Source organism: Leptodactylus fuscus, chromosome 7 (genome assembly GCF_031893055.1).
Source record: "Leptodactylus fuscus isolate aLepFus1 chromosome 7, aLepFus1.hap2, whole genome shotgun sequence".
Lineage (NCBI taxonomy): Eukaryota > Metazoa > Chordata > Amphibia > Anura > Leptodactylidae > Leptodactylus > Leptodactylus fuscus.
In genome coordinates this window covers 153,246,250-153,271,762 of record NC_134271.1, presented here as the reverse complement: position 1 = coordinate 153,271,762, position 25,513 = coordinate 153,246,250, and the positions used below count along the sequence as shown (strand labels likewise).

General features: G+C 41.5%; 1 protein-coding gene across 1 annotated transcript in view; it reads right to left on the bottom strand.

Moving 5' to 3' along the window:
- Positions 1–25,513, bottom strand: part of LOC142214651 (NACHT, LRR and PYD domains-containing protein 3-like) — a 260,153-nt gene that overhangs the window by 52,560 nt on the left and 182,080 nt on the right. The window contains exon 13 of the mRNA XM_075283591.1: positions 25,115–25,285. Coding sequence (XP_075139692.1) covers positions 25,115–25,285 — 171 coding nt within the window. The remainder of the gene's footprint in view (positions 1–25,114; positions 25,286–25,513) is intronic.

Below are 25,513 nucleotides of genomic sequence, written 5' to 3'. Positions count from 1 at the left end.
CACACAGGAGGAAGTTGGCATAGTGCTGGACAGCTTTCAGACTGGGAAGAGTCCAGGCCCAGATGGCCTTCCTTTGCATTATTTTAAGAAATTCTGAGAGCGTCTTCTGCCCCATCTGACTGACTGGTGTAACTCCCTCCTAAATGGAGCACAACTCCCACCACAAGCTCAAGAAGCATATATTGCCTTGATTCATAAGGAAGGAAAGGATCCGCTGGAGTGCGGAAGCTACCGCCCCATCTCCTTATTAAACACTGACATTAAAATTTGGGCAAAAATTCTCTCTCAAAGACTTCAACCTCTTATTCCTTCTCTAGTTCGAGATGAACAATCAGGTTTTGTGACAGGGAGGGAGGGTCGTTACAATCTGATGAAATTGTTACCTGCTATCCATTGGGCCCGATCGTCTAACCTCCCTCTAGTGCTTTTGAGTATTGATGCTGAAAAAGCATTCGATAGGGTCAATTGGTCCTTTTTGTCTGCTTCCGTTGCCAAATTTGGCCTTCCGAGTAACTTTATATCTGCGGTCTTCTCCCTGTATCGTCAACCGTCAGCACGCCTACGCATAAATGGCACCTTATCTGATAGCTTCAAGATCCTAAATGGCACAAGACAAGGGTGTCCCCTTTCCCCCACCCTCTTTATTTTATTTATAGAGACTTTGTTACAGGCAGTGCGCCAAGACCCAAGGATTTGTGGAGTGCCCCTACAAGATTCCAAACTAAGCGCTACTGCTTTTGCAGATGACCTGCTCTTTACTATATCTAATCCAGAAGATGGTCTACCAGCCTTAGTAGATAGACTGATGGAATTTGGTAAATTATCTGGTTACAAAACCAATTTCTCCAAATCCGAGATCCTAAGTATAACCCTCTCTAAATCTATGGTTGAAAGACTTAAACCCCGCACTCCATTCGTTTGGGCTAAGTCAGAGATTACATATCTAGGAATCCGACTCACTGCTGAACCTGCAGCTCTGTACCACAGAAACTTCCCACCTTTGCTGGATGAGTTTAAACGGTCCTTTGCAACTTACGCTTCACTGCCGGTCTCCTGGTTCGGACGCAAGGCCATTATACAAACTTACCTTCTCCCATAACTTCTTTATAAGCTATCTATGCTACCAGTTCGGATACCGCTGTCCTTCTTTGCAACTGCCCGATCACTGTTCTCAAAATTTATATGGCGCAACAAGACCCCAAGATTGGCATGGTCCTTGATCACTAAACGAAAACCTGAGGGTGGTATGGGTCTCCCTAATCTATACAACTATTACAAATCTGCTTTACTAAGTTGGTGGCTGGAACTAGCGGCGCCGATTCAATCACCACTGTCCTCTCATATGCTGTTAGAATTCCATGGATCCAACTATTTTCGTCATCTATGGCTCCCCCACACGGGTGTTAGATCTAAGCCCTTTGCTGACCCTTTTATGGATAGTGCTATGTTCATTTGGTCTACCTTAAATGAACAATTGGCCCCGAAACCCTCCCCATTATTACCGTTAGGCCTGCTTCCAGACCTTGTTGGAGTTGACGCCACTGCCTATCGCTCCTTCTGGGACAAACTCAATTGCCTTTCTATTCTGGACATTGTAAGAGATGGTGGATCTTTATTGCTAGATAGTATTTGTGCCAAATTTCCTGACTTACACCTTTCTTTTCTGTATGAGAACCATATCACTTATGTCCTACACAAGTTCACCTCCCTGTTCCCAGTTAGAACCGAATTGACTCCATTTGAAAAGATTTTGTCTTCTCCCACCAGAATGCTACGTAAAATCTCTCATTTATTGCACTTTCATGTCTCTCCGACAACTTTTTATAAACCTGCCTTTCTGACCTCGTGGGAACTGGAGTTGGGCATTAAACTCTCTGATGAAGAAGTTGAATCAATCTTATCTCTCTCCCATGGTATATCAACTTGTGTTAGAGCTCAAGAGAACCATTACAAATTGATTACCAGATGGTACTGTACACCGGTCTGGTTAAAACAAAAACACCTTACCTCTGACGATTCCTGCTGGAGATGTGCCTCTGCTGTGGGAACATACCTACACATTTGGTGGGACTGTCCTCTCATCAAGCCGCATTGGGAATCTATACAATCATTGCTCCAGTCCATTTGCTCGCCCTCTTTCAAGCTCTCTCCAGAGTTGATATTCCTGAACATGCCGTCTCCTGCCTATAACCCAAAGAAGGATAAACTCCTCTCCCACATGTTGTCTGCAGCTAAAATGATTATTCCCCTATACTGGCTACAAAGTGTCACTCCTCCACATGCTGTTTGGGTAGATAAAGTGTCTCAGATAGCTAGATTTGAGGAACTCCTCAGCTGTGCCCAAAGATCTACGGAAAGCTATAGACGTATCTGGACACCCTGGTTGTTAAGACACTTATATGGTACACACTGAACTTGGCTATTCCCCCTTGTCTGATACTTTCTCTCGGTATACTAATCTCAAAAGGAGTTAACTCCCATGGCAAACGGAGAAAACACTATCCATGCATAATATTCAACTAACTTGTGGCTTATGAATATTTGTTTACAAATATATAAAATACATAAAAAACAGAAAACTGAACATGAGTCATGTTCAGTTTTCTGTTTTTTCTGTTTTTTATGTATTTTATATATTTGTAAACAAATATTCATAAGCCACAAGTTAGTTGAATATTATGCATGGATAGTGTTTTCTCCGTTTGCCATGAGAGTTAACTCCTTTTGAGATTAGTATACCGTTTTACTAGACATTGGGTACTGTAAAATCTCTTATAACTTTTCCAAATGAATTTAACTGTTGTTACTAAGTTCTCTCCTTTTAAGATCTAGGGGCTTGATGCATTATTTTGTAAAAAAAAAATTTAACTATTTTGTATTTTATAAATTTTTATATGGATGTATTTTTATAAATTTCTTACAGTTGTCTGCACTTGAGAAAGGACCCGTGGTCCGAAACGCGTCGTGCTTGTTTTTGTTCTACATCAATAAATTATTTATGGTTTATTCCAATATCTGACTACCCGTCATTTATCTAAGTCTACCAGTGAGCGCGGACCTGTGTTTTCCCATAGCCTACTCCTCCGGTGTATGCTATGATTAAGGGGGTCTTTTTACCCCCGAAACGCGTAAGCGATTTTTACAGCACCATGTGTATCTTCTCTATCTTTTTCTGATGTCTTCTATGTGGATCTGTTTTTAATGGACTAAATAAAGAAGTAATTTTGTAGTACCGGAGCGTGGCAGGCCATTTCTTCTTACATTTTCTCCATTGTGGACGTCCTCGTTGGTCCAGAGGCTGGTCTAGCACCCCGCAACACTACAACTTAGTGGTAAGAAGCAATCAATTTTTCTATTATTGATTTTTACTCCTCCGGTACTTCCGGTGTTTTGCTGGTTCTGCTGCCACTCTCTCCTGGACCTAAACGTGACCTACTCCAGGTGAGAGGCCATCTGGTTTGTTGCCTCTATATTATTACTTCATGTATTAAGCTCTATACAACACTACACTTAGAGCGCTCGGTGTCTCTCTCTCTTTTTGTTTTTCCAAACTGGTATAAGGGGGCTTGAGGGGTGAACGGCCTGATCAAACATAACCCCTATCACACTAACCAACCATAGACATCTAAAAAAATAATAAATGGTCTCACATGAATAGAAACAAACAAGCTGTAGTGGGACACCAATAACATTAGAAAACATACGAGCAGTACCCGCAATATCGTATGGGAAAACGCGCCTCCAGTCGCTAGGCAAGATCTGGGGCGCTCCCTAACTATCAGCAAAAAAGAAACCAGTAAGGTCAGGGTCAGTAAAGGAAAAGATATGGTACTTACATAGAATGCACTCGCCGCGTCTACAAGACCATAATAGCGGAAGTCAGGCGGGGATGACGTCGCGGCGCGGTAACGTCGCCGTTCATGAGAAAACCAGATTCGCGGAGCATTTTGGGAAGGAGACGTCAGACGTGGCCGGAGAGAAGGATCGCGAGAAAGCAAGACAGCGAGAGACGGAGTGAGGGGGGAAGGGACATAATAGGAAGGGGGACGGCCTAAAGGACTTACGTGGGAAGGGGAGGAAGGGCCCAAGGGGAGGAGAGAGAAAAGGGAGAAGGAGGAGGGGGGGATAGCAGGGAGGGTGAAAGAAGGGAGGAGGAGGGAAAGAGGGGTGGGGAAATCAGGGGGACAACAGAGTATAGAGAAATGTAGGAGGAGAGACAAGGCAAGAGAGACAGGAAAAGGAGCGGTGCAGGGAGCCGGTAGACGGGGTAGAGATAGAAGGAGGAGCGATAAGCAGAGAGGGGGAGAGCAAGGCAGAAAGTGAGAAGCAAAATGGTTAGAAATACAATGGAAAAGCAATACCACGGACTAAGGATTCTAGAGAGACAAAATACGCCAGGAGTATAATAAAGAGAGGCTACTCTCAATCTAATCGAGAGCACAAAACACAAACACCAAAGAACACAAAAAATAAAAAAGAAAACAGTTGACATGTAACCGTATGCATTCTGATAAAGTAAGACTGTCGTCGTAGCGGGAAGCTGCTAAACCAACAAAAATCTCCAGCAAAAAGGGTTCAGTGGGCAATAAAGCATGAGAAAAAGAACCTAGTATGAAAGAGGTTCATTTATCACGTAGTAGCAGTTCCCGGCGGCGAGGAGTTTCTCTGGGTCCCCGTGGAGATCTGTATCTAGCGGGGGTTTTTGGAGAAGGAGGCCGAGGAGGGGGACGCAGCAAGTCCAAGTCCTCTAGGGGGATCGGAAGCCACGAAGGAATATTGACCGGAGTAGCACTAATGGCTGCCCAGGCCGACGGGAGGTCTGCAGGTGAGTATATATTGAGGCGACGGCCATTTTGTAATATAGAAAGGCCAAAGGGGAAAAGCCAAGAATAGGGAATCTTACGGGTTTTGAGCGCATCCAGTAAAGGCTTTAGTGCCCTGCGTTTCTGCAGGGTAGTGGGCGACAGATCTTGGTATATTTGAAGTTTCGTACCGTCCAGAGAAAGAGAAGTGCAATCTCTAGCTGCATGTAGAATTGCTGTCGTATCAGCCGAAGACAGCATAGCACACAAGACATCCCGTGGAGGATCTTCGGGGCCCGGTTTAGGGTGTATAGCTCTGTGAATTCTTTCGATGGATGTGATAGTAAGTTTCCCAGGGCCTAAAAGAGTATCAAATATTTTACAGGCAGTGTCCGGGAGGGTCTCGGCAGGAATAGATTCAGGGAATCCTCGTATCCTTACATTACGGCGATGATTACGGTTCTCAAGATCTTCTAGTTGAAGAAAACTGCGGTTGATGAGTTCGGCATGAGTTTCAAGGTGAGAGGAGAAAGTCTCTGTCGACCGGACGGAGTCACAATGTGCTGCCTCTAATTTCTCTACCCTCTTATCCATAGAGCGGAGGTCGGTACGGAGTTCCGCTATCTCGGCCAAAACCAGAGCCACTGCTCGTGAAAGGGCTTTCTGGAGGGTTTTTTGTAAGAAGGCCTGTGTGATAACGGTCTGGCTGGAAGCGAGTACCTGGCTATCAGCGTAAGAGTCGCGTGCTGTCTCCCCTGCGCTGCTGTCTTCATCTTCAGGCGCCATCTTGGAGGTAAGTGCGGGGGAGCGAGGGTCCTTCTTTCTAAGGAACTTCTGCATCCCCGACTGCGATTGTTGGGATCTAGAGGTGCTAGATGGGTCCCCAGGGCGATTCCCACCAGTTCTGACCATTATTGCTAGAAACAGCTAACAGAGGAGAGTGCTTTCGGGTATACGAGTGGCAGAGCTACAGATCAAGCGGCCATCTCGTTTGACGGTCAGGCTCCGCCCCCCCTACTTTTATATATATATTCTAGGGACAGGAGGTGATTTAGAACTTTTATTTATTTCATATTTTTATTATATATTTTTAAAGTTTTTTTTTTTTTTTTACTATTTTATTCCCCCCCGGGGGCTTGAACCTGCGGTCACTTGATTGCACAAGTGGCGCCACATTCGGACTATAAGACGCACCCTTCTTTTCCCCCCAAATTTGGGGAGAAAAAAGTGCGTCTTATAGTCCGAAAAATACGGTAATTGTAGAGCCTGTAAGGTACCAGAAAAGTGGATTCCCCAAAGGAGTGACTCCATGTTGAAAACTGCACCCCTCAAAGAATTTATCAGGGGGTGTAGTGAGTATTAGTACCCCAGACGTGACTGCACAGCGGATGGCGAAGAGGGAATATATAAGCAGTGCGGAGGACATTGCAGACACCAAATTCCGTACTGTGTCCCAGTAGCTCCTATGATTGGGGGAGTCACTCTGGGGTCACTTTGGGGGTCACTTCTGGCATCTTTTCCCTCATAAGCTATAAATCTGGGGTGTCCCCTGATATCCTCTCGCACAGCTTATATATTCCCTTCTTGCCGCAGTCAATTGTGTTCTAATCATTTGGCAATTTTGGGGGTTTTTGTCCTCACATGGCTAGATGCTATATTTTCTTTATTTTTCTGGTGACGCGGCCATATAAGGGCTTGTTGTTTGCGGGATAAGATGCGTTTTGTAATGACACCATCTTTGGGTGCCTACAACTTACTGAATACATTTTATTACCTTTTTTTTTTTTTGCTGGATTTAAAAAAAATAAAATCAATTCTGGCATTGAGTTTTACCTTTTAAATTTTGCGCCATGCAGCGTACAGTATAAGTAACATGTGACCTTTATTCTGCGGGTCGGTACGGTTACGACGTGCACTCTACAGTATAAGTAACATGTGACCTTTATTCTGCAGGTCGGTACGGTTACGGCGTGCACTCTACAGTATAAGTAACATGTGACCTTTATTCTGCGGGTCGGTACGGTTACAGCGTGCAGTATACAGTATAAGTAACATGTGACCTTTATTCTGCGGGTCGGTACGGTTACGGCGTGCAGTATACAGTATAAGTAACATGTGACCTTTATTCTGCGGGTCGGTATGATTACGGCGTGCAGTGTACAGTATAAGTAACATGTGACCTTTATTCTGCGGGTCGGTATGATTACGGCGTGCAGTGTACAGTATAAGTAACATGTGATCTATATTCTGCGGGTCAGTACGGTTACGGCGTGCAGTGTACAGTATAAGTAACATGTGGCCTTTATTCTGCGGGTCGGTACGGTTACGGCATGCAGTGTACAGTATAAGTAACATGTGACCTTTATCCTGCGGGTCGGTGCGGTTACGGCGTGCAGTGTACAGCATAAGTAACATGTGACCTTTATTCTGCAGGTCGGTACGGTTACGGCGTGCAGTGTACAGTATAAGTAACATGTGACCTTTATTCTGCGGGTCGGTACGGTTACGGCGTGCAGTGTACAGTATAAGTAACATGTGTCCTTTATTCTGCGGGTCGGTACGGTTACGGCGATACCTCATTTATAGTATTTTTTTATGCGATACTAATTCTGCAGAGGAAAAACACATTTGGGGACATAAATCAGTGATTTTGCATCGCCATCTTCTGAGAGGCGTAATATTTTTATTTTTCGGTTGACAGTGTTGGTTGAGGGCTTATTTTTTGCGGGACAACATGTGCTTTTTATTGGTACTGTTGTGGGTTACATATGACTTTTTGATCACTTGTTATAGCATATTTTCTTAGGCGAGATGGCGAAAAATCACTACTTCTGGCGTTTTTTTTTCCAACGTTCACCGTGTACATTAAATATTGTTTCCGTTCTATTGTACAGATTGTTACGGACGCAACGATACCAAATATGCATTGTTTTTATTACTTTTTAGTTGTTTTTTTTTATATATATAATTCATTTTCTATAGAAAAAAGGGAATTTTTGGGGCTTTATAACTTTATTCATTTTTTTCAAACACTTTATTTATTTTTCACTTTTTTTTCACTTTTTATTTCACTTTTTTGTGTGTCCCTTTTAGGACACTTGATTCAGCAGTGATTTCACTGCTGAACCAATGTTACAGGCTGGAGACACAGACTGCAGACACAGGCTGCACGTGTCTCCAGTCTGTAACAGGAAGCCAAGTGATGTAGACGCATCGCTTGGCTTCCTGAGTACCCGGCAGGGTCAACCAGGTAATGAGGGTCTCAGGCAGCCTGGGGTCACTGGCCAGACCCCAGGCTGCATGTTTCACATATCGGCTCCCCCCGATCTCGCCGCGGGGGTGCCGATAACGCTGCGGAAACGCTTCAGTTCCGTGATCATGTTTGATCACGGAACTGAAGGGGTTAAACTCCGATCGAAGCCCAGCTCCGAGCGGAGAACATAGAGCACGGTGTTAGCTATAACATATAGCTAACACCTGCTTCCGATGCCGCCCGCAGGACCATTTACCTGCGGGCGGCATGTTATGTCAGGGAAAGTTTGTTACTGCAACAAACTTTCCCTGACATGGCTGCTACATGATCGGGACCTGAATCTATCAGGTCCTGATCATGTCTCCGTGGACCCCAGCAGCTATTAGCACTGGGTCCACGGAGCTCCGGAGCCTTGGGGAGACCCGATCCCCATCTTAAGAGGCTCCATTTATAAACGTCCCCACGGCACAGAGCCCATGCCGTGAGGACGTTTATTTACAGTGAGCCGTCGTGAAGTGGTTAATCTCAATCCCAGGTGATGTTTTCTAATGTGTTATTTGCACCTAATAAGTATCTTTATATTTATAGGACCACATGGAAAGATTTTACAGACAGAGTTGATCATGTGATTGGTATGTTGTTATACCTGATCTGATTCGGTATATATGATGCATGATGCTATTGTTTCAGTAAAGAAGATTTCTCCAATGGTTGCTGATGAGCTGGACCTGGATGGGGTTCTGCTGTGCGACCAAGGGGGCTGAACAGTCCCTGATAGTCTCAGTACTGTTACAGAACTTACATATTGTAGGCAAGTGGAGGGAAAGGTTTTGGAAGGAAGGTATATCCCATTGAGATGGCTCCTCTCCACTAGGTAATGACTAATCCAGTTCCGGGTGTTGGGGGTAATCATAGACTCGGGTTCAAAGCTCTGGCCCTGAGTTTGGTTCCAACAGCAGTGGAGCCTTAACCATCTCCAGACAGTCGGGTGTGCCACTCACTTCCCTTGCTGCTGCTGCTGCTGCTGCTGCTGCTATGGAGAGCTGAGGACTCAAACATTCGGGTTGTTTGGAGAACAGATTATATATTCCCTTCCTGCCACAGCCAGTTGTGTTCTAATAATTTGGTGATTTTGGGGTTTTTTGTCTTCACATTGCTAGATGCTATATTTTCTATATTTTTCTGGTGATGTGGCCATATAAGGGTTTTTTGTTTGCGGGATGAGATGTATTTTGTAATGACATCATTTTTGGGTGCCTACAACTTATTGAATACATTTTATTAATTCTTGGTGGATTAAAAAAAAACAGCAATTGTGGCATTGCTTTTTACCTTTTCATTTTTTTTTCGCCATGCAGCGTACAGTATACATAACATGTTCCCTTTATCCTACGGGTCGGTACGGTTACGGCAATACCTTATTTATATTATATTTTTATACAATAATATTTCTGCAGAACAAAAACACATTTGGGGACATAAATCAATGATTTTTGCATCGCCATCTTCTGAGATGTGTAATGTTTTTATTTTTTGGTTTACAGAGTTGGTTGAGGGCTTATTTTTTGCAGGACAACCTGTGCTTTCCATTGGTACTGTTTTCGGGGATGTCTGACTTTTTGATCACTTTTTTTTAGCATTTTATGTAAGGCAAAATGTGCAAAAAAACTTTATTTCGGGTGATTTTTTTTTCAGGTTTTTTTTCCCGACGTTCACTGAGCAGGTTAAATATTATTTCACTTTTATTGTACAGGTTGTTACGGACGCAACAATACCAAACATGTATTGTTTTTATTAATATTTTCGGTTTTTTATGTAATTCGTTTGGTATAGACAAAAGGAGTTTGTGGGGCTTTATAACTTTTTTGTTTGGTTTTTTTTTTTTTACATTTTTTTATTTGTCCTATAAGGACACTAGAACCAGCGATCAGAGAGCTGCCAAACACTTAGGATGCCATGATCAGGTCATTCCATATAAGTGATCCAAATAGGAATATTTTTTTTACCTGACATCTTTAGATTTTTTTTATTTTTATTTTTTATGAAGTACAACTTAAGTTAATTACAAATAAAAAGTTTTGAATTTTTTTCTTCATCAGTTAATTTTTTATAGACTTCTAAAGTTTTGAAAAAGTGTGAATTTTGGCCTGGTATGGCTTTACATTTTTTAACATATCTTGGGCTAGAATTAAGATAAATAGGTGGGAAAGGCATCATTTTTCTCAGAGCGGTACCGGCTTTCATTTGATATGTCACAAGACGATGTTTCTTTATATTTTGTTTTGGAGAAATCAAATTCAAAATTTTGATGCGCAATTGTGAAAAAAACATATGTTTTAAAATTGTGAAAAAATGCATTTGTGTTACTTGTGTTCTTGGTTATATTTGTACAGGTTTTCAACTTGGGACCAAATTGGAATCAATTTTTTTTTTTTTTTTTTTTTAAGCCTTGAATCATCTGATTTTATGTTTGTGTGAGCTTCTTCCTTTTTTCTTTTCAAATTACAACTTGCTGAATTCAACATTTATATGCACCAATAAAGAGAAACAAAAAACAAATCCCATAAGTGCCAGAATAAATACATCTTATCATCATAACACAACTTGTCCAGTATTTTCAACCTGAATGTATTGAACAAACCGAAAGAAAAAAACTGCTCATATTCTCAAGTGTGATGTTCTAAATAGTCTCATCCTAATTATATGTTAACAAGAGTACAAGAACCAATATTTATAACACCTATTTCTACATGTAACAATTGTTTTTTATTATATCACTAAACATGTAATTTATTAAGAAAAATAGTCCAGTAGATAAATCCTCATTTTATAAAATATGAACTAATCAAACAATAGGACATTTTTAAACTCTCGGCCTTTTATCATCAATTTGTCCTTTCTAGTGAGTGAAATGTAATCTTGTCCATAAGCGCTTACTAGCAATGGCCATTTCCTTTTGTGTCAAAGAGTATGTACGGCCTGTCATGGTGTTCGGCTCCACCTGAGTTAATATCTGATTTTTGTTGACTTGTAAAATGTCTGGTTTTCTTGGATACACAAAGGATGGTGCTGGACCAGAAGGATGCAAAAAAGTTAATTTTATGTCTTCATTTTCACAATCTTTGGAGAGTACAGTAGCCAGCCACCAGCGCCGATCATATTCACAAAATTTTGTGAGGTGGATCATTCTCTGTACATATCTCACATATAGACCCCACACTTTTAGACCACAGGCTGAACAGATCTGAATTCAAGATTTTCGGAATGACACTGTAATAGTTATATTTTAAAATATTATCCCATCGCGATCCCAACTTGAATTTTGGTACAGATGTAGCTAAGGGCATAGCAGGCCCATGTGCATTTTTTTGAAATTTTTAAATAAAACATTTTTTTCGGAAATGCGTTTTAAAATTTTGCGTTTGCGTTCACATGGGTAAAATATTAACAAAGATACTCTTGTGACATATTTGGTGAAAGCCTGTGTAGTTCTGAGTAGAATGGCGTTTATTTTGTTTCTCTATCTTTTTTCTAGCCTGAGTTATGAGGAGAAATGTAAAGGCAGGCAACACAGAAATTCACACTTTTTCTGAACTTTGAAAATCAATTAAAAACAAAAAATTATAGAATTTTTTTTTTTCTTCACATTTTGCATTCTCTGACACACTATTATCAAATAACAAAATCTCAAAAGAATTAAAAATATAGAGGGAAAAATCATTGGTTCACTTGACACGGAATGACCCGATCGCTATTGATCATGGCACCTTAAGGGTTAAACAGCCGGTCTCCCATGGTGATTGCACGGGCTCTGCTTCTGAGTCCCTACGATCTCCATCACGTACAGGCACGAGGGAACGATCCACATTCCCTGACGTACCTGTACAGGATAGGCAGAAAAAAATGGAGTTTAAATGTTAGGATCCCTTTAATAATAATCCCTCCTTATTAACTATAATTCCCCAGCTGGGCTTATTATTAATAGTCCAACCTTATACAGTGTTGGCCAAAAGTATTGGCCCCCCTGCAATTCTGTCAGATAATCCTCGCTGTCCCCCAGATAATGATTACAAGCACAAACTCTTTGGTAATATCTTCATTTATTTTGCTTGCAATGAAAAAACACAAAAGAGAATGAAAAAAAGTCACATCATCGATCATTTTACACAAAACTCCAAAAATGGGCCGGACAGAAGTCTTGTCTTGGTAGCACAACCTTTAGACTGTAAAATAACTGGGAACAACCGCTTCCGGTAACCAGCAATGAGTTTCTTACAAGGCTCTGCTTTAGACCCTTCTTCTTTGGCAAACTGCTCGCGGTCCCCCCTGAGATGTGAAGGGGGCCTTCTCCAAACTGCCATTGTGAGATCTTTCCCCCTCCCCCACAGGTGTTCTATGGGATTCAGGGCTGGACTCATTGCTGCCACTTTACAAGTCTCCAGGGCTTTCTCTCACCACCATTTTCTAGTGCTGACCTGAAGTGTGTTTTGGGTCCTTGTCCTGCTGGAAGAGCCCTGACCTCTGAGGGAGACCCAGCTTTCTCACACTGGGCCCTACATTATGCTGCACAATGTGTTGGTCGTCTTCAGACTTCATAATGCCATGCACACGGTCAAGCAGTCCAGTGCCAGAGGCAGCAAAGCAACCCCAAACCATCAGGGACCTCCGCCATGTCTGACTGTAGGGGGCGTCTTCTTCTCTTTGAAGGCCTCTTTTTTCCCTGTAAACTCTATGTTGAGGCCTTTTCCTACTTTTGTCTCCTCTGACCAGAGAACATTCTTCCAAAACGTTTTTGGCTTTCTCAGGTAAGTTTTGGCAAACTCCAGCCTGGCTTATGTCTGTGGGTAAGAAGTGGGGTCTTTCTGGGTCTCCTACCATACAGTCCCTTCTCATTCAGACGCCCCCGGATAGTACGGGGTGACACTGTTGTCCCCTCGGACTGCAGGGCAGATGGAACTTGTTTGGATGTTAGTCGAGGTTCTTTATCCACCATCTGCACAATCTTGCGGTGAAATCTCTCATCAATGTTTCTTTTCCGTCCACATCTAGGGAGGTTAGCCACAGGGCCATGGGCTTTACACTTCTTGATGACACTGCGCACGGTAGACACAGGAACATTCAGGTCTTTGGAGATGGACTTGTAGCCTTGAGATTGCTCATGCTTCCTCACAAGTCCTCAGACAGTTCTTTGGTCTTTCTTTTCTCCATGCTCAATGTGGTCACACAAGGACACAGGACAGAGGTGGAGTCAACTTTAATCCATTTCAACTGGCTGCAAGTGTGATTTAGTTATTGCCACCACCTGTTAGGTGCCTTCGGTAAGTAACAGGTGCTGTTAATTACACAAATTAGAGAAGCATCACATGATTTTTCAAACAGTGCCAATACTTTTGTCCACCCCCTTTTTTATGTTTGCTGTGGAATTATATCCAATTTAGCTTTTTGACAATTCTTTTTGTGGTTTTCCATTGAAGACAAATTAAATGAAGATAATAATACCAAAGAATTTTTGATTGCAATCATTTTCTGGAAGAAACCGAGTATTATCTGACAGAATTGCAGGGGTGCCAGTACTTTTGGCCAACACTATAAATAATTCTTCCACCAGCTTTACTAATATAAGACCCCCTTATTAGTTCCTCCATATATATATATATATATATATATATATATATATATATATATATATATATATATTTGTTAATAATAGATTTTTCTTATAAATTTATAAATGTTGTATATAATGGGATCTATTTATAGGGAGTAACTACTAATAAGGCAGGGGGAACTATTATTAATGGGGGGGGGGAAATAATAGTTCCCCGAGCTTTGTTAATAATAGTATCTCTCTCTCTCGTATAAAAAGGATGACCTATTATTAATGAAGGATTATTATTATTAGAAGGATGACCTATTATTAATAAAGCCAGGAGAACTATCCCCCCATCCTTATATAATAGCTCCCCTAGGGTTAGTAACAATAAATGCTCCTTATAAATACCCCCCTCCCGTTATAAATTGCCCTGAAAGTATTAAATCTAATCTGTCAGTAAGTATGTGCCCCCTTTATTAGTAATAAACTCCTTTAATTTCTCAGAAATATAATAAGCCTTGTACTCACCATCCCAGGCTCCCCGCTATATCCTGAGGCTGACGCCTCTCCCTGCTAGTGGAGCAGGACCTGTGATAACATCACTACAAGGTCCTTTTCCATCTTCTATGTAGAGCAGGGACTGCTACTCTATAATAGATGCCGATGTCCACAGTATTGGTGCTTTAGCACGCCAATACACTTGTAGCTAGGGCTCCCCTGATCCGGATCCTCAGACCAAAGGTTCTTGTGCTGTGGATCTTGGGGCATTTGCCCAGTCCCCCCCCCCCAACACTGGCCCAGCTGTCACCCACCATACATATGACTCTTACCTGTAACACGTGCAGTCATAGCTGAGCTCCAATCGCACATGTTAGCCCCTTATGTCAAGGATTTAATCTGAAGGGGTTGGTGTACCTGGGCTAGCCACACTTTTTGTCATGCCCTTTTATGTACGTAGCGAGGGCGGCATTTTAGAAAAATTTGTAACAATTTTTTTTTTTACAATCAGTGATTAACCCCTTCAGTGCTGGGCTATTGTCCTGTTCAGGACCAGACACATTTGTACGTTTTTTCATACTTGCAGTTTTGAGAACTAAAACATGTTTTTTCTTTGGGTTATATTTCTGTGATAAATAAGGCTTTATGTCATGTTTGTATTATTTCTTTTACTATCTGAAAAAATGTGAACAAAAAAGGAGGGAAATATCTTGGTTTTCAAATTTTTGTGTACTTTTTCCCTTTACTAGCTTTCCCTCTCGGTTATGGTCAGTTTACTTTGGTGACACTTATTTTGTGTCGCTGGGGGCGGAGCTACAATCTGTGACGGGGCGAGGTAGTGCTGGTGAGCAGTCATGTTACTTATTTTTTGCAGGGTTACAGTTGCACTGCCCAGATGTATATATAGATATATTGTCTATGGGCGTCTGGAACTGGTTAAGGAGCCAAAACACCATTTTTATACCAAAAAAGTGATAGAGAACATTAATAAAGGGGCGGGGGCTCTATAAAATACCTAAACAGGAAGGCAGTGAAGAGACAATAAAAATCTGCAAGAATAAAACCAGAATACTGGACAATGGATAAAGGCTGAGGCCACACGATGTAGAAAAGCTGTGATTTTTGCTGTAAATGTTGCTGCAGTATTCTGAGCCGTCGCCAGGAGTGGATTTAGGCAGGAGGAGAAGTATAAGAGATTCCTATATAGTTCCTATTCCATACGATTCCACTCTTGGCTTTCCGCTATAATGTGCCTCATATTCCCCGGGCTCTGCCTCTTATTCCTCTGTATAATGTCTGTTATTTAGCTGTATGACCGTGGTGTGGGTCAGTGTGCTGTCTGTGTATGTCACGCAGAGCACACGGACCCATTGTTATGCGGCCCATGCATGGTTGGCACACAGGGACATCCCCATGTACAGCCCGGGCTATTACATCATGGTAGGCCAGTTACAGCACGCTCATCTACAACCGGCCTTACTCCATTGTACTTGCCGTCCTATTGTGCTCTATTCTGTCGCTCACAGTTGTCACATTTGCTGCCTGTACATATACCGCTCATAATGGCCGCTGTCATGCAGAGAGGACAAGGTATCCTGCACAGATATTACATTAGCCCTCTATGTAATGCAGTTCAGTGGATGCTCCATTATTCAGGCCTTCCTCCTGGACTACATGTACCAGAGGGCCTAATGGAGAGGGGCATTAGGTGACTAGTAAGAGGAGGTGACCTGCAGCTCAGGATCCTGGGAAATAGAGAACATGGATTGAGGTTAATAACACATAGCATCTAAGACGCCCCGGTGCAGTCAGTCCCCTCCCTCTATACTGTCCTCACTGTAAGGCCCTTATAGTCAGGAAAATATACCGTATATATTCAGAAAAAGAACATATTGTTACCCCATGTCAGGTCTCTACAACCTCATCCCATCACAAACTTAACCCCTTAACGACCGTCCCATAGGGAATCTACGTCGGCACTGACAGGTCCTTCCTGACTGCCCTATAGGAAAACAACGTCGGGCAGTCAGGGAAGGATTCCCTGTTAGTGCCGACATAATTGGAGGGGGTCCTAGCTGTATCTGACAGCTAAGACCCTGCTCCATTACCCCCCATGCTAGGGGGCTCAGATCGGGTTTTTTTAACCCCTTCAGTTCCGTGATCAAACATGATCACGGAACTGAAGCGGTTCCATGACAGTGCCAGCGTTATCGGCACCCTCCGCGGCGAGATCGGGGGGTGCTGATATGCAAAACATGTAGCCTGGGGTCTGGCCAGTGACCCCAGGCTACCTGAGACCCCCGTTACCTGGTTGATCCTGCCCGGGTACTAAGGAAGCCAAGCGATGCAGACGCCCTGTTACAGACTGGAGACACATGCAGCCTGTGTCTCCAGCCTGTAACATTGATTCAACAATGAAATCATTGCTGATAGAAATGTCCTAAAAGGGACACACAAAAAAGTGAAATAAAAAGTGAAAAATAAATAAATAAAGTATTTGAAAAAAATGAATAAAGTTATAAAGCCCCAAAAATCCCCTTTTTTCTATAGAAAATGAGTTATGTAAAAAAAAACAAACCTAAAAATTAATAAAAACAATGCATATTTGGTATCATCACGTGCGTATCAATCTGTACAATAAAACTGAAATAATATTTAATGTATATGGTAAACGTTGGGGAAAAAAACGGAAAAAACCCGCCGGAAGTAGTGATTTTTCGCCAACTCACCTTAGAAAATATGCTATAAAAAGTGACCAAAAGGTCATATACACCCCAAAATATTACCAATAAAAAGCACAGGTTGTCCCGCAAAAAATAAACCTCCAATCAACACTGTCAACTGAAAAATAACAATGTTACACCTCTCAGAAGATGGCGATGCAAAAATCACCGATTTATGTCCCCAAATGTGTTTTTGTTCTGCAGAATTAGTTACGCATAAAAAATACTATAAATGAGGTAACGCCGTAACCGTACCGACCCGCAGAATAAAGGTCACGTTACTTATACTGTACAGTGCACGCCGTAACCGTACCGAGCCGCAGAATAAAGGTCACATGTTACTGATACTGTACGCTGCATGGCGCAAAATGTAAAAGGTAAAATGCAATGCCAGAATTGATTTTATTTTTTGAAATTCAGCAAAAAAAGAGTTAATAAAATGTAATCAGTAAGTTGTAGGCACCCAACAATGGTGTCATTACAAAATACATCTCATCCCGCAAACAACAAGCCCTTATATGGCCGCGTCACCAGAAAAGTAAAAAAGACTGTGAATGTGAAGACAAAAACCTGCAAAAATCGCCAAATCATTATAACACAACTGGCTGTGGCAGGAAGGGAATATATAAGCTGTGCGAGCGGATATCAGGGGACACCCCAGATTTACAGCTTATGAGGGAACAGACACCAAAAGTGACCCCCAGAGTGACTCCCCCAATTATAGGAGCTACTGGGACATAGTAGGGAATTTGGTGTCTGCAATGTTCTCCGCACCGCTTATATATTCCCTCTTCGCCATCCGCTGTGCAGTCACGTCTGGGATACTAATACTCACTACACCCCCTGATAAATTCTTTGAGGGGTGCAGTTTTCAAAATGGGGTCACTCCTTTGGGGAATCCACTTTTCTGGTACCTTTACAGGCTCTACAAACATGACATGGCGTCCGGATACCAAACATCTGACTCTGTACTCCAAAAGCCACATAGCGCTCCTTCCCTTCTGCGCCCTGCTGTGCGCCCAAACTGCAATCTGTGCCACATGTATGACACTGGTGTACCCCGGATAACGTACGTAATGTCATATGTGGTATATACTGATATTAGGGCACATGTATGACACTGGTGTACCCGGGATAACGTACGTAATGTCATATGTGGTATATACTGATATTAGGGCACATGTATGACACTGGTGTACCCAGGATAACGTATGTAATGTCATATGTGGTATATACTGATATTAGGGCACATGTATGACACTGGTGTACCCCGGATAATGGACGTAATGTCATATGTGGTATATACTGATATTAGGGCACATGTATGACACTGGTGTACCCCAGATAATGTACGTAATGTCATATGTGGTATATACTGATATTAGGGCACATGTATGACACTGGTGTACCCAGGATAACGTATGTAATGTCATATGTGGTATATACTGATATTAGGGCACATGTATGACACTGGTGTACCCCTGATAATGGACGTAATGTCATATGTGGTATATACTGATATTAGGGCACATGTATGACACTGGTGTACCCCGGATAATGTATGTAATGTCATATGTGGTATATACTGATATTAGGGCACATGTATGACACTGGTGTACCCAGGATAATGTATGTAATGTCATATGTGGTATATACTGATATTAGGGCACATGTATGACACTGATGTACCCAGGATAACGGACGTAATGTCATATGTGGTATATACTGATATTAGGGCACATGTATGACACTGGTGTACCCCGGATAACGTATGTAATGTCATATGTGGTATATACTGATATTAGGGCACATGTATGACACTGGTGTACCCGGGATAACATACATAATGTCATATGTGGTATATACTGATATTAGGGCACATGTATGACACTGGAGTATCCAGGATACTATACGTAATGTCATATGTGGTATATACCGATATTAGGGCACATGTATGACACTGGTGTATCCAGGATAACGTATGTAATGTCATATGTGGTATATACTGATATTAGGACACATGTATGACACTGGTGTACCCAGGATAACATACGTAATGTCATATGTGGTATATACTGATATTAGGGCACATGTATGACACTGGTGTACCCAGGATAACGTATGTAATGTCATATGTGGTATATACTGATATTAGGGCACATGTATGACACTGGTGTACCCCGGATAATGGACGTAATGTCATATGTGGTATATACTGATATTAGGGCACATGTATGACACTGGTGTACCCCGGATAATGTTCGTAATGTCATATGTGGTATATACTGATATTAGGACACATGTATGACACTGGTGTACCCCGGATAACGTATGTAATGTCATATGTGGTATATACTGATATTAGGGCACATGTATGACACTGGTGTACCCCGGATAACGTATGTAATGTCATATGTGGTATATACTGATATTAGGGCACATGTATGACACTGGTGTACCCGGGATAACATACATAATGTCATATGTGGTATATACTGATATTAGGGCACATGTATGACACTGGAGTACCCAGGATACTGTACGTAATGTCATATGTGGTATATACCGATATTAGGGCACATGTATGACACTGGTGTATCCAGGATAACGTATGTAATGTCATATGTGGTATATACTGATATTAGGGCACATGTATGACACTGGTGTAACCAGGATAACGTATGTAATGTCATATGTGGTATATACTGATATTAGGGCACATGTATCACACTGGTGTACCCGGGATAACGTACGTAATGTCATATGTGGTATATACTGATATTAGGACACATGTATGACACTGGTGTACCCAGGATAACGTATGTAATGTGATATGTGGTATATACTGATATTAGGACACATGTATGACACTGGTGTACCCAGGATAACATACGTAATGTCATATGTGGTATATACTGATATTAGGGCACATGTATGACACTGGTGTACCCAGGATAACGTATGTAATGTCATATGTGGTATATAATGATATTAGGGCACATGTATGACACTGGTGTACCCAGGATAACGTATGTAATGTCATATGTGGTATATACTGATATTAGGGCACATGTATGACACTGGTGTAGCCAGGATACTGTACGTAATGTCGTATGTGGTATATACTGATATTAGGACACATGTATGATACTGGTGTACCCGGGATAACGTACGTAATGTCATATGTGGTATATACTGATATTAGGGCACATGTCTGATACTGGTGTACCCGGGATAACGTACGTAATGTCATATGTGGTATATACTGATATTAGGGCACATGTATGACACTGGTGTACCCAGGATAACGTACGTAAGGTCATATGTGGTATATACTGATATTAGGGCACATGTCTGATACTGGTGTACCCAGGATAACGTACGTAATGTCATATGTGGTATATACTGATATTAGGGCACATGTATGACACTGGTGTACCCAGGATAATGTACGTAATGTCATATGTGGTATATACTGATATTAGGGCACATGTATCACATGGTGTACCCGGGATAACGGACGTAATGTCATATGTGGTATATACTGATATTAGGGCACATGTATGACACTGGTGTACCCAGGATAACGTATGTAATGTCATATGTGGTATATACTGATATTAGGGCACATGTATGACACTGGTGTACCCAGGATAATATACGTAATGTCATATGTGGTATATACTGATATTAGGGCACATGTATGACACTGGTGTACCCAGGATAACGTACGTAATGTCATATGTGGTATATACTGATATTAGGGCACATGTATGACACTGGTGTACCCCGGATAACGTACGTAATGTCATATGTGGTATATACTGATATTAGGGCACATGTATGACACTGGTGTACCCAGGATAACGTATGTAATGTCATATGTGGTATATACTGATATTAGGGCACATGTATGACACTGGTGTACCCAGGATAACGGACGTAATGTCATATGTCGTATATACTGATATTAGGGCACAGCCGGACACAGAAAGGAAGAAGGGTTATTGGGTTTTTGGATGCCATGACACTTTTGCAGAGCTGAAACACCAGTAAAGTGGAATCCCCTGATATGTGACCTTATTTTGGAAACTACACCCCTGAAGGATTTCTCCAGGGGTACAGAGAGTATTTTTAATCCCCAAGTGTTGCTATAACTTATTATCCATAAATGAATACGCAGCTGTTTGTGAGAGGTGAAAATGACAATTTTTCCAGGAATCCGTCATTTCAGTGCGTAATATGTTGTGCCCGCCTTGTATCAGAGATGAACGCTGTAAAAGCTGTTGTGCCCGGGATACCCGCTTACCAGTTTTTGGAGTGTCTCTGCTGACATAAGTCGGGCACAACATATTGGGCACTGAAATGGCGAATCTCTGGAAAAATTTCATTTTTAACTTCTCATTATCAGCTGCAATTTCATTTCTGGAAACTAAATAAATGCAACACTCAAGGGTTAAAAACGCTCGCTAGACCACTTTATAAATCCCATCAGTGGGGTAGTGTCCAAAATGGGGTGACATGTCTGCGGATTCCACTTTATTGGCAATTCAGGGGCTTTGCAAAAGTGACGTCCAAAAACCAAACTGTGCTCCAAAAACAAAAATAGCGCTCCTTCCCTTCTGTGCCACATATGACATTAAGTCCGTTATCCGGGGTACACCAGTGTCATACATGTGGGCATACACCGCCATTTGGGTACACAGCAGGGCGCAGATGTGAAGGAGCGATATGTGCTTTTGGAGAGCAGATTTAGATTGTTGGTTTTTGGACACCATGTCACATTTGGAGAGACCCTAAAATTGCCCTACAAAATGGGGTCACTTATTGGGGAATTCCAGTTTACTGGCACCTCCAGGGCTCTGCCAAAACAACATGGCGCCCAGAGGGTCCCTCTAAATCTGTACCCCAATAGCTAAAAAGTTCAGTGCTCCTTCCCTTCTGAGCCCTGCTGTGTGCCCAAGCAGAAGTTTATACCCACATATATCATTTTTTGCCCCTCGGGATGGCCCCTTAATAGTTTTAGGAGTGCAGGTCTCTGACAACACAAAGTGGGTGCAACGTATTGGCACCGAAATGGCAGATTTCTTTCAAAATTTAAATTTTCATTTTGTGTACATTAATTTTTGGGAAGCATTTTTAGCCTCAAAATGATAATACCCCTTGATACATTCTTTGATGGGTGTAGTTTTTAAAATGGGGTAACTTTTACGGGGTTTCCATTGTATTGGTACTTTAGGGGCTCAGCAGATGTGACATGGCACCTGAAAACTATTCCAGCAACATCTTCCCTCCAAAAGCCAAATAGCGCTCTCTCCATTCTGAGCCCCGCCATGTCCCCATACAGCAGATTATGGCCACATATGGGGTATTGCCGTGTTCAGGAGAAATTGTGTAACAAACTGTGGGGGGATTTTTCTCCTACCAGGTGGATTGAGGGGGTCTTTGTGTATTTTAGGTAAGTGATAGAATAAACTTATTGTTGGATTTTTGATATGTAGATACTCCTCTTTTTTAGACAGAATGCCTTCTGCATGAGCTTTATTAACAAGTAGTAAGTACTTTTATAAATGAGATTGTGCGGGATCCGAATCCAATTTAATATAATAGTTAGTATCTGCTAAAATTCTATTAGCTTCTTGAATGGAACATTTTTTATTTTGCACAACCACTCCTGCCCCTTTATCTGCATTTCTGATTATTATTATATCTGAATTGTTTTTAAGGGATTTTAAGGCTTTCTTTTCATCATGAGTGAGGTTTGAGGGAACCTCACTATGATTGGTGAGTTTTTTAAAATCATTTGAGACTAGAGAAAAAAACGTTTCAATATTATGACCCTTATGATGCAACGGGTAAAAGGTGGATGGTGGTTTGATTTCAGTGGCGTTTGGATATATAATATCCCCCATTGTTGAAGTTTTAGCAGACTCAATTCTTTCAATCTTTTGATGTTGAGAATCCTGAACTATATGGAAATGTCTATTAAGTGTAAGTTTCCTAATGTATCTATTTAGATCATTGTATCATTGTAAATCATCCACTTTTTGAGTGGGGCAGAAGGATAGTCCTCTAGACAAGAGACTGGTTTCAGCTGATGAAAGTTCATACTTGGATAAATTGAAGATCCATGTCCCTAAACTCTGTTCCTTTTGGGACTGGGGCTCAGTGTTTCTTCATCTATTTTGCCTCTCCTTCCTTCTCTGCAGCCTCTAGTTCTTTTTCTAAGGACTTTGTTATAGTGTTCTGTGTCACATTGTGTTGTATTTTTCTTTTGTTGCCCATTGGTGTATAATAATCTATTATCTTGGTTATTTTTGTTTGGAGGGGACCCTCCCTCACATGGTATGTTATTGGTGTGTTTATAAAATGGGGTCATTTATTGGGGTTTTCAATTGTTTTGGTAACTCAAATCTTCTTTGAATGCGCAATGGGCCTGAAATATCTGCAAGCACAATTTGTGTCTTGAAATCCACTTGTTGCTCCCATCTTTTTGGGCCCTACCGTGCGTCCGTACGTAGGATTAAGGCCACAAAGTGTACATTTTTGAACACAGGAGAAATGGGGTCATCTATTTTAGGGTGTTTTTATTCATTTTCATGTGTTATGTGCAAAAAAATTGCCTATAAAATGACACTTGTGTGTAAAAAACAAATGAATTTTTTTGTTTGACGCAAATTTTATAAAATCTTATGGGGTCAAAGTACTCACTATACCCCTCAATGAATACCTTAAGGGTTGTAGTTTATAAAATGGGGTCATTTATGGGGGTTTTCAATTGCTTTGGTAACTGAAATCTTATTCAAATGTGCAATGGGCCTAAAATATCTGCAAGCAAAATTTGTGTTTTGCAATCCATTTGGCCCTCCCTACCTCTTGGGCCCTCCTGTATGTGCGTACATAGGACTAAGGCCACAAAGTGTACATTTTTTAACACGGGAGAAGTGGGGTGATAAATTTTGGGGTGTGTTTCTTCATTTTGATGCGTTGTGCGCAAAAAAACTGGCTTTAAAATGACACATATTTGAAGAAAATGAAAATGTAATTTTCTTCATCATTTGTAATAATTCTTGCAAAACAATATTTGTTTGATCAAAATGCTCACTGTACCCCTCAAAGATACCTGAAGGGGGTGAGTTTTACAAATTGGGTCATTTCATGGGAGTTTCTGTCATTAGGCCGCCTATTCCTGTCTGCAAACATCGCTTGGTACAGGAAAATATCACGTACTCCAAATTTCCAAAATTTGCTTATAAACTCGATAAACTTGTAAATTGTTACTCAAATATGCTAAAATTATTTCAAATATGCTTGAAACACAAAAGGAACATTTGGAAGTCTATAACTACTAACTTTTTTGCCCTGTATTATTGTGTATATGTGAGATATCGCAGCTGAAAATGGAAAACCTTGAAACATTTTCAAAATTTTCATCATTTGCGAGTTTTTTAATAAATTTACGCAAGTTATATCAGTCTAATTTTACCTTCTCAGTAAAGTACAACATGTCACGAAAAAACAATATCAGAATCGCTTGGATGCCTAATACTGTTACAGAATTATTCACTGATAAAGTCACACAGGGCAAATTTTCAAAATGTGGCTTGGTCATTAAGGTCCAAAACAGGCTGGTCACTAAGGGGTTAAAGAGTGTATGAATGGAGGAGGTGATGGAGTAGCATTTGTGTGCAGCATGTCATCCATGACAGATGTAGGGGCTGGTGGGATATTGGGTGGAGGTAATAAATAGTCTCGTTATCAGCACATCATTGTAGCCAAACTTAGGGCTATGGTCAACCAAGGAACGATCCGGAGAACATGGAGGGGTCGTACCTACACTTATCCTTATGGGGAAGTAGCCTGGATGAGGGTAAAGCGTCCTCCGCCTATATAAGCAGGCTGTGGTAACATGAGGGGAGAGCACTAACTCCACCTTCACACCCGCTCTCACTCCCTTCAGATTAACACGTCACATCTGTCATGTATATTCTGTGTTATTCTAACCTTGTTTACCTTTTGCACTGTAACCTGTGATCTATTTGTATGAATTACACCTTTTACTCTGTTTCATCTACGAGTTGGATTGGACTCCATCTGCTTCTTGGTGTCACCGAAGTGCAGCTCTAGTCTCATCAGTCACGTGGTGTGAGACTATATATAACAGGGTGCAGAGTATATAATAGGATAACATCCCTGTATAACTTGTCCCCACATGTCTCCTCCTGTACACATCTCTTATACTCACTATAATTCCTCTATCCTGCAGGCTGGACTGGACAGAGCGGCCATCAAGTCACTGAAGTGAGGACCGGACAGACGGTTACCAGAGAGGTCAAGTCTCTTCAGGGACCGGTTATTCCTTATTCCAGAGGCCAACTGGGTGCAGGAAGTGTCTGGGAGATCATTATTACCCAAACTGTAAGAATAAGAAGATGAGATGTATCAGCAGCTGTATCACACAGGATAGAATTAGATACACAGCTCAGTATACAGTATCACACAGGATAGGATTAGATACACAGCTCAGTATACAGTATCACACAGGATAGGATTAGATACACAGCTCAGTATACAGTATCACACAGGATAGGATTAGATACACAGCTCAGTATACAGTATCACACAGGATAGGATTAGATACACA